General features: G+C 38.3%; 2 protein-coding genes across 8 annotated transcripts in view; one reads left to right on the top strand and one right to left on the bottom strand.

The window, feature by feature from the left end:
• Positions 1-15,851, top strand: part of tpd52l1 (tpd52 like 1) — a 20,556-nt gene extending 4,705 nt beyond the window's left edge. Inside the window, exons 1-12 of one of the 7 annotated variants that reach the window (XM_028039680.1) lie at positions 881-1,025; positions 2,690-2,788; positions 4,477-4,689; positions 5,859-5,879; positions 7,671-7,789; positions 7,893-8,041; positions 9,138-9,239; positions 11,677-11,709; positions 12,690-12,704; positions 13,158-13,196; positions 13,516-13,576; positions 14,473-15,851. In XM_028039680.1, coding sequence (XP_027895481.1) covers positions 1,007-1,025; positions 2,690-2,788; positions 4,477-4,689; positions 5,859-5,879; positions 7,671-7,789; positions 7,893-8,041; positions 9,138-9,239; positions 11,677-11,709; positions 12,690-12,704; positions 13,158-13,196; positions 13,516-13,576; positions 14,473-14,595 — 993 coding nt within the window. In that variant the 5' untranslated portion in view covers positions 881-1,006 and the 3' untranslated portion in view covers positions 14,596-15,851. Of the gene's footprint in view, positions 1-872; positions 1,026-2,689; positions 2,789-4,476; positions 4,690-5,858; positions 5,880-7,670; positions 7,790-7,892; positions 8,042-9,137; positions 9,240-11,676; positions 11,710-12,689; positions 12,705-13,157; positions 13,197-13,515; positions 13,577-14,472 lie in introns of those variants that run through there. The other 6 variants (XM_028039681.1, XM_028039685.1, XM_028039682.1 and 3 more) reach the window with 6 other exon arrangements.
• hddc2 (HD domain containing 2) lies at positions 15,458-18,976 on the bottom strand. The gene is made up of 6 exons (XM_028039687.1): positions 18,850-18,976; positions 17,679-17,800; positions 17,456-17,558; positions 17,310-17,378; positions 16,538-16,676; positions 15,458-16,401 (listed from the first exon to the last, which is right to left on the bottom strand). The coding sequence occupies exons 1-6, from the start codon at positions 18,922-18,924 to the stop codon at positions 16,286-16,288; spliced, it is 624 nt and encodes a 207-aa protein (XP_027895488.1). The 5' UTR covers positions 18,925-18,976; the 3' UTR covers positions 15,458-16,285.

Below are 18,976 nucleotides of genomic sequence, written 5' to 3'. Positions count from 1 at the left end.
GCTATTAGAATGTAAAAGTCATATTGATTACAAACAGTGAATCCCATTTTTTATGGTTCATTGTTTCTCAATAATTTCTCCTATATAATTTTATGATTTTTATGCATATAAACATGCCTGAAAAACAAATGTATTTCATTGCACTTAAATGTTAATGTATTCCCAACATGCAGTAAGTTTACAGTTGTTCAAAAATAGATGAATAAGTTTACGAACCTTCAAATATTCTCTATTTTTGCTACAGTGATTTATTTCTAAGAAAAAGTAAACTATATTCTATTGGGATGGTGAATTTTTTTCAATAAAGAAATATCAGATGTTTCCTGTATTTTATGATAACTGTGATATCAAACATAGCACAGTGGAAAACTCCAAGTTAGGCATCACGGTCTGCTACTTGAGAAAATATTTATATGTTTGTTCAGCGTTCCCCAATTCCGGTCCTCAGGCCTCCCTGCTCTGCATGTTTTAGATGTGCCTCTATTCCAGAGCAGCTGATTCAAATGATTGCATGACCATCAAGTGCTGCAGAAACCTGTTGATCACCCCTATATTCAATCCAGGTGTGTAGCAGAAGGGAAACACCTAAAACATGCAGGGCAGGGAGGCCTGAGGACCGGAATTGGGAAACGCCGTGTTAGAGGGTTTGCAAATGCACCATCCTCCCCTTTGTTTCTAGATGTGCCAATGAAATGTCTCCGTTTTAAAGGGCTGCAAGCCCATTCCCGTTAGCCTCCAATCTCCGTTACATAAATTAAGGTTTAAGAACGACCAGCAAGTGTTGAAATAATTTTCAGCCTTCGACATCTGCCTTTAAGAGCTTCTGTATGCATTGTATGATAAGCCGCCTTGCCATACTTGGAGCCTATTGGCCGATAACCAAAGCTCCGCCTGTGAGCTTGCTCGGCGCGTGACACTTCGGCGGTACTGTACTGATCTTAAAAGCGGTGCTGCGCGTGCTGTTTGTCTCTGAAGGTTACGTGGAAAGTTCACCTGAGCGTCGCTGATGGAAACCAGACAACAAGGTGAGTCGGGGTCACCCACCGCAGGTCACGGCACTTTTCTCATGTTTTTGGCAGCCATTGCTGTGTTTACTGCTGTATTTACTGTTGTTAACTCTGCACCTAGTAATCAACTCAGCAAGTAGAAGGTTTTCTTTAAAAAAGGGAAGAAATCCTGCTTTTTTTTCCCTCTGAAAAAAATGCAATAAAGAAAATGTTTTGAAAAAGAGCAAGGCGTTAGCGACACATGTGGTTAGATGCAAATGAAATAAGGAAGATTTCCCTAGCTTACCTTACAGTTCTTTAAGTGTTAATTTAATATGTTGTGGGTGTGTTATTTCTGTTGGTGTTTGACTGGATTAAGAAGCATGGACACGGCCATGAAGCTTTAGAAGCCCACAAGAACAAAGTTGGACTTTGTGTGAGCTCCACCAGGCTTATGGAGGATTTTATTTCCTGGCTGAGGGGGATCTCTGAAGTTTCTGTGTTTTCAAATGTTTTTGCATTTTTTTTTATCAATAGTTGCTTTCCTGGAAGTCCACTTCCACTGCAAAAAAAAAAAGTGATTCTGTACTACCGTTTTGTAAATTGTGTAAAAATGGCTTCAGTGGACAGAAGTCCTCTTAACTGATGGAAGAGGGCTGTATGCCTACATGAGTTATACATGCAGTGGGATAAAGGTGTATTTATTCAGGTAGGTAATTGCATTCCAAGACTAAATGAGTGGCTGTTTCCGCTAGCAAGAAGCCAAAGAAGGCCCTTAAGTTTGAGCCAGATGAAAAAAAAAAAGGCTTTCATTTTTTAAGGATGAGTTGCTTTGTATAGTTGAAATATGAAATGTTCCTAACTTTCTTCTAAAGTTGTCTAATCATCTTAGTTGCTGTTGATTCAAGTCTGGGGTTTGAGCCCTTGTTAGTTTTAGGAGCCTGAGATGCTGTGTACAGCGCTTATAGTACCTGACCTCTTTTTAGCTTTAATTGATTTTTCTGACCATATGACCATCCCCCGGCCTCTGATTTAGCGTTGCCCCATGACCATCGAGCTAAATGGGAGTCTTGTGACCAAAGATATTTCATTCCAACACAAAGCAACGGGAGAGACACTTGAAGGAGGTAAATATCCTTCCATGATTAATTATTGAATTTTGAGGGTGAAACAGTTAGTCTTTTGAGTTGATATGCTCATTTTTTATTTCATTAATTATCATTTTGGTTTATAAAAATGCATATGAAATGAAATGGCAGCCCTTTTTCTTGGTTTTAGTGTAATTTGCAGACTCCACTTCCCTAAAAATCACTTTACACATCTGTTGGTCAAATGTGGAAGTAGAAGGAGCTGATTGTGAGTGAAACTGGCTTTTTGCTGGCTTATTTCCTCCTGCTGTGTGTTGTAATGAGGTTTTATCTATAACTAGAGGTCATCCATTCAATAGTCCACCGTTGTTTCCTGACGTCAGGAAGTTTAAATTTTAGAAATCAGGCATATCCTGTTTGAAAAATGTCCAGGAAGTCACTATCCGTGTCACTTAGATTGAAACGTCTTGCGAGATGCAGATAACCTGGAGTGAAACAGACCTCACTGGGTCTGGCAGGAGGGGAATGGATGCAAGAATTAAACACCATAACTATGTGTTTGTGTGTGAATAAATAACTTGTTTTTATCCAATCTGCTTCCTTGCTCTGCTGCAGAGTTGTACTCTAGTGTTCTGAGTGAAGCAGTGGTGGACTGGGCCAGCATGGGCCCTGGAGAGGAATGGGTTAACTCAGCCACACTTGAAGGAGAGCTGGGTAAGACTCAACTCTCTGAGTGATAAAAGAAAATCCACACTGAATCACTGTAAAACAAAGGGAAAAGTCCTAAAGCCCACCCAATCCATACGCTGGGATCAGTGAAGCAGCACGTTCTGCTCCTGTGTGATGCAGTGTTGATTTAACTAAAACTCGAGAGAATAATGGAGTGTGAACTGAGTGGAAAACAATCAACACAACGGAAGACAATGATGGATGTAAAAAACGAGTTATTAATCATAATGCTTCTATTTTTCTTCAATTTGTTAAAACAGTAAGTTGTCCATAAATTTGTCTAATCTGAGAAACAAATGTTTTGTTTTTAAGAGTATGAATTAGAAATAATTACCGTAAATCCATGTCAAACTGAGTTAAAAGTCAAGATGCACCAGTAAGTTCACCAATTTTCTCTTGATCTGTTCTGACCAGTGATCAGCAGGTCCAATTCTAAAAGTTTTTTTTTTTATATTGTTATTATTAATCCCCCACCATTTTTGCTCTTCAAACCAATTGACCAACATAATGTATGGTTCTGAACGAGAACCTGCAGCATATTTTTATTCTTTTTTTGTATTGCGATGTTTTGAAACTTTTACTTGAATCTGTGAAAGTCTGAATCGGCAGCTCCTGAACCAAACGGCCGGGTAAATCTTAATCAATTCGTTTTGACTTTGCTCTTTAAAATATTATAACTGTGCTCATCGGCATAAGCATTGGTGTCAGCTGATGTTAGTCATTTTTTTGCGTGTCGATATCTGATAAGTAAAACTTAACATTAACCAGTGTTTATTTCCGTATTGTTGCTGTTTGTGTTTCTGGAGGGGGATGGTCATTTGTGATGAAGCGCAGGATTGTGAGGTGTTCAATGAGTTGAAAAGTCAGCAATGTAGACATTTTTTCATGTTGTTGAAAGGGTAGCAAAAAGTTTATATCCATACATCCCTAGTTAAAATGCCGAACCTCTAAAACAGTTTTTTTTTTTTTTTTTTTGCAATATTGAAGAAAAAAAAAAAATCAATACAGATACCAAAGATCACAAACTGTCTCTGCATTTAGATTGGCATAATCCACTCCTTGTTTGGCAAGACCAAGAGTTTTACATTTTAAATTTGAGATAATCTACAGTACAGTACGCTTCATTATGTGTTTCTAACAACCTCTGACGTCTTGGGCCGTTTGAACACAAGAGGTACCAGTATGTGCAGAGTGGCGTGTTTCTCCTGGGGGAAGGGAGTGCACCAGGTGAAACTAGTGAAATTTACTCAACAAACTACTACCCTGTGTGGTGGACCAGGATCTTTAGAGGTCCTGGTCTAGCGGCAGACTGTCTACAGTGAAGAAAATAAAACAATTTAATGAAATCAATGTGAACATAAGAGAGCATCTCGTATCTTAGTTCTGTTTCTTTAATTACCATGAAAAAAATGGAACTGGCAGCTTACAGTTTGCAATTTGTGCATCTGACACAAATGATCACATCCCTAAGTTGAATAAAATGAGATTGTGAGATTTTCTTTCTGTTCCAGAGAGCCCTAACGATTCATATTTTGAGTCTCTCCCACAGCTTGGCAAAACATGTCTACACAACTCAGTTGATTCCTTCGTTTTTTTGTTGATTAAGTTACAAAGAATCCGTCTTGGCCTTGGTGTAACAGACTCTAAATGCGCTCACCTGTCACTTTGTTCAGGTTTGGATAAGTTTTACCACTCTGGTGGTGAGGAATCCAGTCGGAAGAGCTCACACGGGGAGGACTTGGTCCCGTTGGTCCAAAATGGGGAAAACCTGACAGACTGGGGTCACACCACATCCCATTCGGAGGATCAGTGGTCGCACACATCAGGGTGTCAGCCTGACAACTGGGCCATGTCCACCACTTGGGACATGCAGCTAGACAGCACAGGTGAAAAGGGACATAGACTAGAACCTAGAGAGTAGATGACCCTTCACTTCAGATGAATATTGAAACCCTTTAGTACATGTTTTTATTTTAGTTGGGGTTAAGGGAGAGAAGGAAGGCTATTATTTCAAGATGTTTTTATTTTAATCTGAATTATGGTGACATATTATTAGCAGAAGATATTTAAGTTGATGGGCTTTCTGTTCTACCATATTCCACCACCATAATGAAGCTGTGTTTTTAAGAAATGAGCTTCCCAAATGCAAATCTTTGAAACTTATAATATAAAGGGTCCAGTTAAAAACATTTGGGTTACCATCTCAACAAATGTGAAATGTGCTGCTTTTTCAGCTCATTGTTACATTGCATGAATTAGCATACAAGATATTTAATTCAAATGTAGCATGGCATCAATATTTTGTTTAGCTTGATTATAAACTAGTTTAGAGATGATGAATTTTCCAAAACCCCGACTCATCATGCTGCAACTGAAAGCGACAGCTTTGTGCTGGCCATGCAAGCTAAATGCTAACCAAGCTTTTTCTAATGAACTTTTTTTTGACAATTTGTTTATGCATATGCAATTTTTTAGCCTCCATGACTCACACTGACCAGTAACTTTTGCTAGGTATTTCTACTTGAAGAAAATTTGTTTTAGCTTAAAGTAATGGACAAAAAAGCTTAGCAAAGATAAACCTGTAAAAAAATATATTGAGCGTTTTCGTTTAGTATTTGCTGTTCGTGTCAGAGTTATTGGCTGTTGGCCTCATGCAAATACATCTACATTTTTGAAACTCTGTAACAAGCAAAAGGTTAAACTGGGACTTCCTCTCCTCTCCCCGGATTTTGCTTTTAAAACATCTTTTCATGCAAATCTAAACCGGAACAAATCCTAAATGCACTCAGATATAAAAAGCCTTGGAGCTGCAGGGGTTTAAAAGTCTCATTGTCCTCCTGCTGTGTAGCGTTGGCTGAAGTAGCTCCATGTTATAGAAATGCTTCTGTTGAAGAGAGTCGCTGCATGCTGTGCTTGAGTTAACTGGTTTCAGTTGCCTGTTTTTGTGTGTTAGCTACCTGAAGTGCTGCTGTGCCCCTTTTAAGGGATAAATAAACGTGTATCAGCCTCTACTGACCATGTCTACTCACATGTTTTATAATGCACCCTCGTGAAGAGAGAGGACACCTCACTGCAGGTACAGTAAATCCCTTTCATCTTGTTAAAATGGTCCAAAACTGCTTCAGGGCCACAACACACACCTTGAGGCTACAGTCTACATGTCTCTGTCTTCCTTGTTTTGTGTTTACATAGCCTTGCTGGTGTTCCTTAATAAGTTTTATTATCTGTTTATCTTAGGCATGAGTTGATCTCTGGTTTCAGTGCATGAGTTAGTTTTAAAAAGCGTACATTAACATTTTAAATTGTCCTATTGAAAATCCTTTTAATGGGATATGAGATGTAATGGATAATTTTCTCCTCTATGTAAAGTTGATTACTCCTTTTGCTTCTGTACGCTGTCAGTCAGCTGTATGTGAGCTAATGGAAGTAAAAATGGCAAGAAATATCTCTTGTTAAATAACATTCATCACTCTTTTGAATGTAGCTGTGGTCTAAAACAAACCTTGGCAGTTAACTAAGAGAACTGCTCAGTTTTTATTCCAGCAAAATAAATATTTTAATGTTGACTAGATACCAGGGTTATTAGCAGAACAGGGTGTGTTTTAAAACAAACTGACTCTGATCATGTGGGCAAGTTTACTGACAAGGTGACTACCAGTGGATTTTAGTGCTATTTATTACAGAGATTAAAAAAAATACATAGCCATAAACTAAATAATTTACCAACTCTCTGACCTCCATTTTGCATGATTACTATGAATACAGTCAAGTGAAAAGATTTTTCATGAAATGTTTCATTAAATATTCAGTGTTTTAAGAAGTAATCACATATTGATGTCTAACCTCATTTTTTGTTAATACATAAGATATTAATAGAATATTCCTTGTTGTAGTGTCCAAATAAGTTAGTTTTGGACCCAGGTGTAGATGATATTATTCTGATAGTCTTGGTCTTTGTCTAGTTTCTCTGGCAAACTTTAGCATGCCTTTTTGTTTTTCTTAGAGAGTGAATGTTTTTCTTTGTAAACGTTACATGAAATTAAACCAGTGCAGGTTCTTTCTCATTACTCCAGGTAAACTTGCCTGAACGACCAAACTTGAGAGTGATGACAGTTAGTTTTTAACATTCTCTAATTGGAGATTTGTTCTCCTTTCATAATTAGAATTGTCTGGGGAAAAAAAGTCTTTTGAGACTTCTTTAAATCTCTTTTTAGACTCATAAGCCGCTGCTGCCTTTTGTCAACAGTCAGGAGCAGGCCAAACTTAATATCTGAGAAGAACCTGAAATCCATTCATTCCTGAGAAATTTGACAGCATCTGGTCAGTGTAGGTTTTTGTGTGGGATGTCAGACTGTAGTGTTGGCTAGCAGAGAGTTAAAGCAAGATAATCCACATTAGCCAAGGCAGATTAAAACCCTGTAGGCTACAGCCGCAGATTACATAATGGTCAGAGATTCAGCCAGTCATGGAGACAAGACGGTCAGACCTTTGGAGGCAGACACTATTAGGCAGAGGACAGCACATAATTTACACATAGGAGAAAAGGAAGGCATGTAAAGTAGAAAAATAAGCAGAGCATGGGGACTTCCTTTCTGCTTTGGCTGTATGATGACACTGAACACAACTCTGGTATTATTTACACTGAATTGAAATGCAGCACAATGTAAAAACTGGAAGTCATAAAAGTTGGAAGTAACTCATGTTCCTCTAGAAACAAAAAGGAACAGATTCATGAGATTGTTTGGTGTTATCTGACCAAAAATCTAAGTACATTCACAGTTCTCAAAGCAGTAGATTTATTTGAGATTTACTACATCCATGCGTTAAGTTTCCAAAGGTCTCCATGAATGTCTTGCTTCTCAAACAGGTTTTCTAGACTCTCAGCCTCTGAGGGAGGCTGATGAGGATTTGGCGTCAGAAGTCAGCCTGAACAACTCCAACATGACCGAGGAGGAGCGAGAAGAGATTCTGCAGGAGCTGACTAAAGTATGCACAGACACATAAGCAGATCACAAAACCCTGTGATCTGCTTATCACACAGGGTTTATGACAAAAGAAATAAACAAACTATATGTCTGTGCGTGGCCAGCTGGAAGAAGAGATCAGCACACTGAAGCAGGTCTTGCTGTCCAAGGAGAAGCAGCACGCGGAGCTCAAGCAGAAGCTGGGCGTCACTCCTCTCAGCGAGTTCAGGAACAACTTCAGCAGAGGCTGGCACGACATGCAGAGCTCTACGGCGTAAGTTAACAAGTCCCTGTGAGACGTTGGTGTCAGGGTAGTACATGACTGTTCGCTGTCTACATAAACGTGCTTCATAAGCGCTCAAAAGTTAAAACAGACAGAAATAATGGGTGGTTTATTTCCTGACAGTCTGCAGAGGCTCCCATTTCACACGGAGTCTGTTTGCAAAACATTGATTTTAAAACGGGAGCTAAAAGCACAATCCTTGTCTAGTCGCTGCACAGCGTGTGCGTGCCGGTTGTTATCTCCACCGTCTGAAACAGACATCATTAAACTGATTTTAAAAACTCTGCTGGAGGCTGCAGTTGATCTCAGAACACTGTTAACAGGATGTGCTCTTTGCAGGCACAGTAATCCATTAAATGTGTCAGTTTTCTACAAAAGAACACTGAATTCTTGTTTATTTTTACTTTTTTTGGTACATTTTCCCAATTCGTAAAAAATTCCAGTCACAAAGATATAGAAAACTGTGGGTACTGTACATCAAGCCCCAGTAAGAAAAACAAGTAATTTACCATATTTGAATCATTCTGTGTACTGATTAACAATTGAACGTCCCAGTTGGGTGGTAGAGCAGAGCTTTAGTCCAAACACCAAGAGACGGTACAGAACAAGAGACTATGATCTCTGAAGGTTGCTTCTCTTATCCAGTTACACTTTACTCTGAAGATCACTTTACACACACAGCCTCTGCCTCATCTATAATGCATCGGTGTGGCCACAGGAGGATGAGGTCTCCTCACTGGAAAACACAGACATTTGACTGCCTAAATTTGCCATATTTGATCCAGATGTTAATACAAATCCAAATGCCAAGGTAGTGTTAAATACCAGAGGTGAAATCAGGAATTCCTAAAAAAATATTTACAATTGAAGTGTTGTTATTGAGTCTAAACAAATAATCAAAATGAACAAAGACCTAATTGTTAGATTTACTGTGAGATGGCAAAATTAATGTTTTTCTCTCCCTCGTATATGGCTTTTGTTGTGTTTGTGTGTGTGTATGACAGTGACATATTTCTATGGGTGTGTGGGGGATTCGAAGAAAGGACCTCATTGTCAGATACAGTACATGTCATTGTGTGTTTGTCAGATACAAGAAGACATCAGAGACGCTGTCCACCGCAGGACAGAAAACCTCAGCTGCCTTCAGTAACTTTGGGAGCGCCATCACCAGGAAGTTTGGAGACATGAGGTAAACAAAATATGTCACCGCATTTAATGTTGTTTTCTTAATAATAGCCAAAGATTTCTATATAGACTTAACATTCGCATAGTGCACATTTCAGAGCACCGAGTCCTGTCAGTAGAAAACAAAGTAAATAGGATGCTGACTTCAGTGATGACCTTAGTTTAACATTAATCAAACTGGAAAAGAGGAAATGCCTTGGCTTATTGCTTCTACAGACAGCTAAATTGGATTTTTGGTAGCACAGCACACTGGACAACATTTTCTCCTCACAATAAAGCTCATGTGCTTTCTATTTACTGCAGGCATCTCAGCTGTAATATGCTTCATTTAACTGCCAGTGTTACTAATTCCTTGTAAATTTGTAATTATTAGATTTTCTGAAGGTCTCTCAATGGCTTTCTTTGGAGTTTGGCTGCTATTGCTATCATTTTAAATCAGTGGGATGTTTCTCTACTAGTTGAGAAACTAGTTTCTTTACTACTTTCCCAGCACTAGTTGGCAAACTTGTCTCTCAAGTTTGCCAAGTTGAGTAACAACTTGGCAAACTGTTGTAAATTGGATCTCAGGGATGTTACATTTCTTAAGCATTTGCTTGACTATTTCCTGTTTATGTCAAACACACATTTTGAAAAAGTGGCCAAAATCTGAAGTAAAAGTTTAAAAGATCCTCAAGAAGCCTGTAGAAAAAAATAGTTAAGCCAAGTTTAAAAAATTACAAGAATACCTAGCTGATTGGAAGTAAAATATAAATCAATTATAGGGGTTTAACACCTTTGCATAAGATTATAGTTTCTTGACAAAATAGTATTTTCTGTCAGTGTTATTTTTTTACTTTAAAAAAAGTGAAGCTCTCCTTGATATTTTAGTTTGGGCTAGCGTTGTGTAGCTTAGTTTTTTTGTTTTTCTTAGTTTATCCTGGCTGAGTTTACTTTAACTTAGTTTATGTTGGTTTCATTCAGGGTTGGTTAGCTTATCTCAGAGAAGTTTTGTTTAGTGTATATTAGCTTTGTGTATTCCAGATTTGTTTGAACTAAAATTAGCTTTTTTAGCCTTAGATTTTATTTTATTTTTTAGTTTATCTTAGTTTATTTTTGATAAATTCAGTTTTTCTTGGCATACTGTAGTTTTGTCTTATCCTAGTTAAGATTAAGTTAGGTTAGTTTTTAGTATTCTGTGACTCGGCTCTAACCAGTGGAGGAAGTCCATCCTCTGTGGATTAATAATAGCAAAATATGCAAACTACATGAACAAAATGTACCACAGAATTTGGTTCCTTCAACCCTACATATAGAATATCTTGTGTATCTAAAGCTGTTGGCTGTTGCTTCATAACTGTCAACTGTCAAGAGGAAAACCTTTAAAGACTGCAGACATTCATCTATAGGCCTACTAAAAAATGTTATCCTTTTGTTTTGCATCAATGCAGTATGACATCCATAAGGTACTTCCCAAATGTCCAGACCAAGCTGTAGTTTCAATTAACAGCATATCCTCAATATTCAAGAATCACTCAGAAGAATAATCATGCAAACATACAGCTGCCATCAGTTTATCCACTAATCTGCATGACTAACCCAGTTTGACCTGTTTTACCCATACACCATCTGATGCACTTTGGTTTCTAGTTCACTTGCATCTTGTTTTTTGTTTTTTTTTAATCTGTTGTCACCATCTCTGCATCCCAGAGACCAGAGTCGTAACTCTTGCTCTGAACAATTCAGGGAAGCGTGTGATTATGTAAGCCAACATTAAGCTGCTTTCTGAGGGAGCTGAAAGGCTCATGGCAAAGCCTGTCTCCTTCAGTCACACTCTTGTCTTCTCTTGTTTCCAACAGACTGAGTTGTTTGGCTCCAAGTTCTTGGTGTAAAATACAAGACATGATATGTGTCTGGATAGACTTGTCTGAAAAAAATTAAGCAAAGTGCTAGGAAAGAAGCGTGATCACACATTCGGTGCTTTGTTTAAATTATTTGGATAAATAACAAGACAATATTGTCATTTACAAATAACTGACTAGCACTAGGATGCCAAGATGGACTAGTCTAGTGCTAGTCAGTTATTAGTCTCCACTTTACATGCTCAAACCTTAGGTACAGGTTTATGTGGAGGTTACGTGTTTCTACAAACAACATCATCCAGATACTAACAGATATTTCACAAAGCTCAGTCAGGTTTAAGACCAAAATGTGGAATCACTGGCGGTCTAGCCTTTCTGTAAATCAGTGACTTGTACATGCGATTATTATCTTTTTATGTGATTGTTTCTTTTGTTAATTTTCTTAAATTATCTTTCTATGGACCCATTTGTGTCTTTAATAAAGCGGATGATGATGATAAATATTCTGTTGGTAGTTCTTGTTACCTGACAAAGGGGGAAAGGATTTTTAGGACATGGATTTTCTGAAGCCAACTACTTATGTCAATTCTTCCTGTATTGCAGCATGGCCGGTTTAGAGTTACTATTTCCGCGCAGGTAGATTTCCACCGTTTGAATAAAATCTGTTTGCTGTGGGTGTTTCACATGGATTGCAGTGTATCAAAACCTCTGAACTTTTGCTCTATCTTGTACTGTATGTATCTCTCTTTTTAAGAGAGATACATATTTATGCTCATCTGTGAGCATAAATGTGCGAGTTCAGATTGTTAGAAAAAGATGAAAAATTCTTCTGCTGTCTGCTGCCTGGACTGGTTTACCTAAATATGCAGAATCCCTCCAATTTCTTAGCCAGAAAAATAAGTGCTACAGTTGCTAGTATACCCTTTTAGCTAGCAGAGCAGTCATTGGTCTTCTGCTATGATATCTCATAGGTCCATTAATGCATGGGGCGAGATATTTGACCGTTCATCTATGAATAATTCTCTCCTCTTTTCTTCAGTTTTTTCTCAGGTCTCCACTATTTTGTTGACTGGGGCTGTGGAGATTTAGTTTTGATTCCTTTACCAAACTTCTGAGTGGTGGCAAGATAAACTTTGGGCCTGTGTGTCAAGTTAGGGGGTGTTAATTAAAAGTTCAAAGACATTAGATCAGATTTGAAGTGTAAAGGATTAGTGTGCCAGTCGGTGTGCGGTACAGTGATAAACACTGACTAAACAAAGAGTGAAAATAAGGATTAAATGAATGATTTTATGTTTTGATTAATTTCTCCTTTTAAATAACTTCTAACTTTTTCCTCTTGCTGTGTGGTGGGTGTTGTCTTTAAAAACCATCCTCATCATCTTAATGTCTGTTTTGCACGTGACTAAAGATTTCTCTCACTTGCTTCCCTTTGCATTTATTATTGCATTCTTCTGTTTGTTTCCTCTTTCTCTTGTTTTTGAAATGGCTTTGTATTTCTGCCATCCCCATTTTAAATGGATGAATTTAAAACCACATGATTGTGCTGGAGGAAGCGTCTAGTCTAAAGGTTGTAAAAGCATCTAAATTGTTCTCTATTCCCTTTCATGCTTTCGAAGATCCAACTCAATAGGGTAAGAATCACTCAGCTGGTTATGTCACATTAGTTGCTTCTTACTAAGACTTCTTAACTCAGTATATCTCAGTCAGATCAGCAGTGAACACCAGCTGGATGGCACCAGTGAGTACTTGGCCAGCCTAGAAATTGTTGCCGTCACACCCGGTGACTGAACTCAATCAACTGTTGTATTCAGCAACGATTCAGAAAAACTAAATAAACTTAAATCTGGTTGGAGATATGATGGACGTCTTTAAACAATATTGCACAGTCAAGATGAGAAGTGAAATCCTCAGGTTTTCTGAAAGACTCTCGCAGCAACATAAGAAAGTTCCTGTTGGCAAAGATTTTTAGCGTCTAAGGGGAAGCTGTGGGACTAACGCTGCACATGCAAACTGTTGATGTTGCTGCTGTGTGTGTGATCTGAGCTAATCATTGACTCCTCTCTCACCACGCTCTCTGGCGACAGATACTCTGTCAGGCACTCTGTGAGCATGCCTACCATGAGGTAAAAAACTGTTTGTGTTTCTGTGTGTGAGATGCTTTTTTATTTTTTTTTATTTTGGCCCTTTAAGGCAGCTTGAAATACCTGAAATGTTTTCACAAGTTCCCATCCTCTCTTATCAGTTGCCATCCCTGTTTCCTCCTACTATAAGTTTATACAAAGTTGTTTAAATTTGTTTAGCTCTCCCTGTTCTATGTAAGTAACAATTTCCCAATTGAATCTGTGAATTCAAACAGGTAGGTTTCTCAGAATATATTTAAAAAAAAAAAAAAAAACATTTTCTAAAATTACGAACACATTTTTAATGTGTTTTGTCCAACAGAAACTCACCCAGCTTCAGATCCTTTGAAGAGAAAGTCGAAAATACAGTTTCCACCATTAAGGTAAGCTGTATGTGCCTTTTTTAAAGGTAGAGTATTAGAACTGTGGTATTGTTGTCATATTTAAGACAGTTGTCCCATCAGAATACAACTTGAGGAAACAGTAAACCTGCCATGTAATAGGTTGGACAATTATATTTAAATAAGTAGTGCAACATTTCTTTCCTTATTCAGCATAAAGATTTTTTATTCAGGTTTTTTTCTTTTTGAAAGCATAACCAGATAAAAATGAGATACTTGGAAAGCTAAGTTTTTTTCTGTAATTAAAGACTTACATGGTTACGTAACAAATCAAGCACTTGCATCCATCATCTGATAAAGGATGGACCACTTCTTTGTGTTCCTGTTGTTGTCTACTCTCATTTGATATTTAGTCATTTTTAGCTCTTTTTGGTGTTGCACTTGTTTTGAAGCGATTGCTTCCTGACTGTGGTCATCAACAGGTCAGGCCCCACGCCGCTTTAACACAGTATGAATCCTCTGTGAGGCTGAAAAGGTTCCTCTCCCACATGTTACAGAGGAACAGTGAAATGGAGCGAGCCAAACACTGTAATCTGCGTGTAATTACTATCATACAGTGTGACAGTGAGAGCATGGATTATTTATACACGCTGTGGTGTCCTCTGGTTGAACTTTTGTGACTAACTTGTGTTTTGGGACGACTTGTTTCTGCAAGCTGTAGGGTAAAAGAACTAGATGCATGTAGTAATAATGCTAATTTACTAATTTAGGTTCTAAGCTCTAGTTGTAATGCTGGTGATAAAGAAGTTGAGTTCATTCCAGGCCACAGTAGAAAAGCTTGATGGTGGTGTTTTTGACAGCTTAAATCCTTATAAGCCTTCCTTCTAATTTCATCATGCTTCTGTTTTTGTCTTTTCTGTGTCTCCCCTCGGTACCAGACTAAAGTTGGAGGCACTGGGACCGGAGGCAGCTTCGAGGAAGTCCTCTCGTCTGCAGCCAACGCCAGCTCTCAGGAGACGCCCACCAACAACCTGACGGATATCTCCGAGAAACCCTGTTAGGACTCGGGATCGCCGTCTTGCTGTATCACAGCACATTGTTGTGGATCTACTAGAATTTCTGACCAAAGCGGTGTTTTGATTTGCAGACAAATCTTGTGTAAATTCTGTGACTCCGACAAAACTCCTGGCAACGCCACATTGTTTAGGCTTGGCTAAAATACCTTTGTTTTTAATTTCGATAATCAGGAAGGCTGATTTTTAAAAGCATTTGAAATCTCATAAGGTAAACGGTGAACTTTTAATATTGATCATAGTCCATTTTTCAGCTCTTGCTCTGAAAAAATTGTTTGGCTAAAATTGATCACAGGTCAGTCTGACACTATTAAACTATTACACTATTAAAACTGCTCCATCTTCAGTCTGCTGCACTATAAATAATTCTTCACGTTTTAGTTCAACAATTTTATCCACAAAACCAGGGTGAAACTTTCAGTCACAGATGTTACACTACCAAACCTCCAGAAGGTCAGTAAGAAGTAAAATGTCTTGCATGTTACAGTGTCCCATTAACTTTGTTACACATTAATTAAACACCGAAAAAATATCTGTGTATGTGTGTCATGTGGGTGTGTCATACGGCTACGATTTCTCAAAAAACAGATTTACTAAACAGTGACTGTAAAGCACGCCGTATTTCTTTTTTTGTTGTTGTTCTTGGAATCTGTGTGGGCTCTGTAACTTTGCCATGAAAATAACTTTATTACTTCATAGATTTTAAATGTTTTCAGACAATGAAGGATTTCTTTCCTACCCCAGAGTTCAACTTTTTTTTTTTTATGGAACTCTCATCCGGATTCAGGTTCTAAAAGAGTCATTTGTCGAGTCTGAGGTAATGTTTTGTGTTAATGGAAAATACAAAGGGTACAATTTGCATTTATGTAATAAATACAGCCATAAAAGACTCCATAATCACATGTCTACATAAACGGTTAACAGTTGTTAACCCAAAGAAAACGTAAAAAGAGCGACACTGAATGTACAAGCCTGATTTAACTTGGCAAATATGAAATTAATGCAAAATTTACTGAAGTATCCTGAAGCATGTAAAAAAAAAAAAAAAAAAAAAATTCACAAATTCATTTTGTATGCTGTTCTGTTCCTCCCAGGCATATTCTGCATGAAAACTCCATATTATGGAAGAAACCGTTGGTGGTATGACATTTACTTTCTTTTTATAGATAACTTTTGTGACGTTGGATTTACCTGTTATGTATCATGTTTAAATATTTAAAGCTCATCAATAAACCTTTCAGTTGGAAAGTCCTTTCTTTATATGAAAAAAGATGACAGATAATGCAGAAAAACTTCCACTTTCACATTTTGCCAACTTATTAGCAGCTACTACAATAAGCTGAACAAAATCCTTTCTGTCCAGTAAATTACTGCACATATTTGACCATATTAAAAGCAGCAGTCTCTATGGTGGCACCATTTTGCAGGTGACACATTTGTAGAAAAAAAAATCATGAACTTGATTTTGATTTGTGGTAAATCCAAATCTGCTAACCCCCCCCAAAAGTTTCATTATTTGCTGATCTGAACAGAGGATGAAGCAGGATTTTGCCTCCTCTGATTGGCTCTTCTTGTGCATGCAGGCTTCTCTCCTTCCTGGTTTCTCCATCCATCAACAGAAATGTTTTGGGTTTTTTCCCCCCTTTTTTTGCAGTCAGGACATTTGTGACATTGCGTGTTAGTATTGAGATTCTGGGCCGTCGGTCTGTGATTCCTTCAGCTCCTTGGCCCTCCTTCCTCTTTGTGCGTTTAGGGAGCTGACCAGCTGGAGGACATCTGGGTGGTGGAAGCGACCTTCAGTGGCAGAAACGGAAAAAGTCTAAAATCAGACTGCTTTAAAAGTATTACACGCCAATTCCTTTATACGAAGTAAACGCTGTCAAACACCCAGAAGGAAAGGGAGAACGTTTCACTGGTGCTGGACTCCTACCTGCGGTGGAGTCGAAGAACTCCTGCAGCCTTCCTGGCGTTCCCTCCAGCTCTTCGTACTCGTGAGCCTGAACGATCATCTCCAGGAGGTCAAACTGTTTCACCAGCCTGGCCTCTGGACTGCTCTGGGATTCATATTCCTGCTCCACACACAAAAATCCCATTACAGATTTCTTATCGTTGCTTTTTAGTCCCAATTAAATGTTTCAAACATGGTTTGACAAAAACATAAATATTGAATATGGTTTTCAAATGGCATTTGCATTTATGTAGGGGGAAAAAGGATATTCATACCAACCTGGCCTAGTTGGAAAAAGTAAATACTTTTTTTTAATAATAAAGATAATATCTCTTTGAAAGGCAAGCATTTGGTATAAATGCCTTGTACATGATTTTAAAATCCTGACCAATTTAAGAAGTGTGAACTGATTTCTTGAGTCTATGGCACTCAAAGAGATTTGGTGACTGCAACTGAACCAGACAAAGAACTAAATTAAGAGTGAAACAGTAATTTAACAAGGTTGGTTTGGGTCTTTTTTTCCTATAAAAGTTGAAATCATCTTTAGAAAACTGCATTCTAAATTTACTCAGGTTATGGCAGATTTTAAAATCTGTTTGATCATGTAAAACATCTAAAAGTGATTAAATAGCTAAACAGAAGTAACAAACAGTGTTTTCACAGCACTGTATGTATAGCCTTAAATGTAGTTACAGTACAAAGGAAAGGTCAAGAATACACAAACATTACAAAGCCTCATCCAAAGTCAACATACCTCCCACAGAGCATAAATCTCCTGTTTGAGACCGTCCGGCAGCAGACTTGACAGATGCCTCATTGCTTCCTAAGTGAATGACGACAAAGTTTGCTAAAGTTTGTTTTTCATATGAAAAATATGCCATTAGTACAGTTTTCACTTGCCTCCTCTCTCCTGTGTTTCTCTGCTTTACTGATGTTGTCTGACGGTGCAATATCTCCCACAATGCACTCTGCCATATCATGGACAAGTGCAAGTTTTATGCACCTGAGTGTGGAAATGAGATATGTTGGCAGGTATAGGTGATTCTCCCTTTTAGTGATTTGATCATTTCTCTCCTAAATGTGATCAAAAATTCCACAAAGATCGTTTGTATCTGCAACTCACCTGTCTCTATCTACTGTGGGGTCAGTGATGGTCAGAGACATCATCGCCATCCTGTACATGTGGTCTGACACGCTCTCAGGATTCTTCACATTATTGTACACCCAGCCCGTCCGTGGGACCCTCTGTAAGCAACATTAAAATCTGGAAACGTACGTATATAAGCCGCACCGGGCTATAAGTCGCTGGTATCTCAGCCGCTCCTGGTTTTTCATAAGGACCCAGCAGAGTGCAGCATCCTAATAAATCTGCTGGATATATTAAGGACGCGGGCTGCACAGTGGCAGTCTTTCTCCCTGTGCATGCGTGGGTTCTCTCGGGGTACTCCGGTTGGGTAAATTGGTCTCTCCAAATTCTCCCTAGATATGAGTGTGTGTGCATGGTTGTACCCCGCCTCTTGCCCGGAACGTTAGAGATAGGCACCAGCACCCCTCCCGACCCCACTAGGGACAAAGGTGTAAAGAAAACGGACGGATGGATATTAAGGACACAGCCCTCAGTCTCCATGGTTTTGTTCACGCAGAACGTGCAGCGGCTCTATTTCCCTCCTGTACTGCTAGATCGATATCCTTCAACTTAAAAGCTGTATCACATGAGTTTGAAAACATTTGTCCGCTGCGCCTGCTGCTCTGATTTCTAATTTTGACTACCAATGATACATTTTCTGCTAAAGAGCCTGCTGGCGGTTGAAGAAAAATCCACAGAAAAGCCGCACTGGGCTATAAACCGCATGGTTCAAAGCTGAGGAAAAAAGTAGTGGCTTATAGTCCGAAAAATACGGTATATCTTTGTGATGGATCGACACAATGCAGAACAGAATTGTGAAGAGGAAGAAAATTAATAAATGTTTTTGTTTCTACAATTTAATTTAAAAAGTAGAATTCATTTATTTACTAAACACAAACTTTCAAAACACAAGCTTTACTAACATTCATCAATAATTCATTTTAAGTTAATTGATCAGATCTACATCGGAAATGTATTAAGTCAGTATATCAATACAGCACTTATTTGACTAAGACAAACGCTGTGTTGTACATTTAGTCTATTCTCTTAAACTTCAGCATTAATGTGGATTGTATAGATGCCTGACTTCAGCAGAAGACCAGCGTTTCATACGTGCTTTCAGTTAGCTAATTGCAGATAGAATAAAAAATCACCACATAAATCTTACTTTTAGCTGTCCGATAAGTTTCATAAATTGCAGCATATTACTCATGCCGGCTGATTTCTCACTGTGGGCTGCCATCTTTTACCTGCTTACCCGGATGTAGAAGACCAGATTGACTCATGTAGTACCT

The sequence above is a fragment of the Xiphophorus couchianus genome, chromosome 15 (assembly GCF_001444195.1).
Source record: "Xiphophorus couchianus chromosome 15, X_couchianus-1.0, whole genome shotgun sequence".
In the NCBI taxonomy this organism is placed as follows: domain Eukaryota; kingdom Metazoa; phylum Chordata; class Actinopteri; order Cyprinodontiformes; family Poeciliidae; genus Xiphophorus; species Xiphophorus couchianus.
The sequence above is the reverse complement of the archived record's forward strand: the minus strand, read 5'-3'. Positions and strand labels throughout refer to the sequence as shown.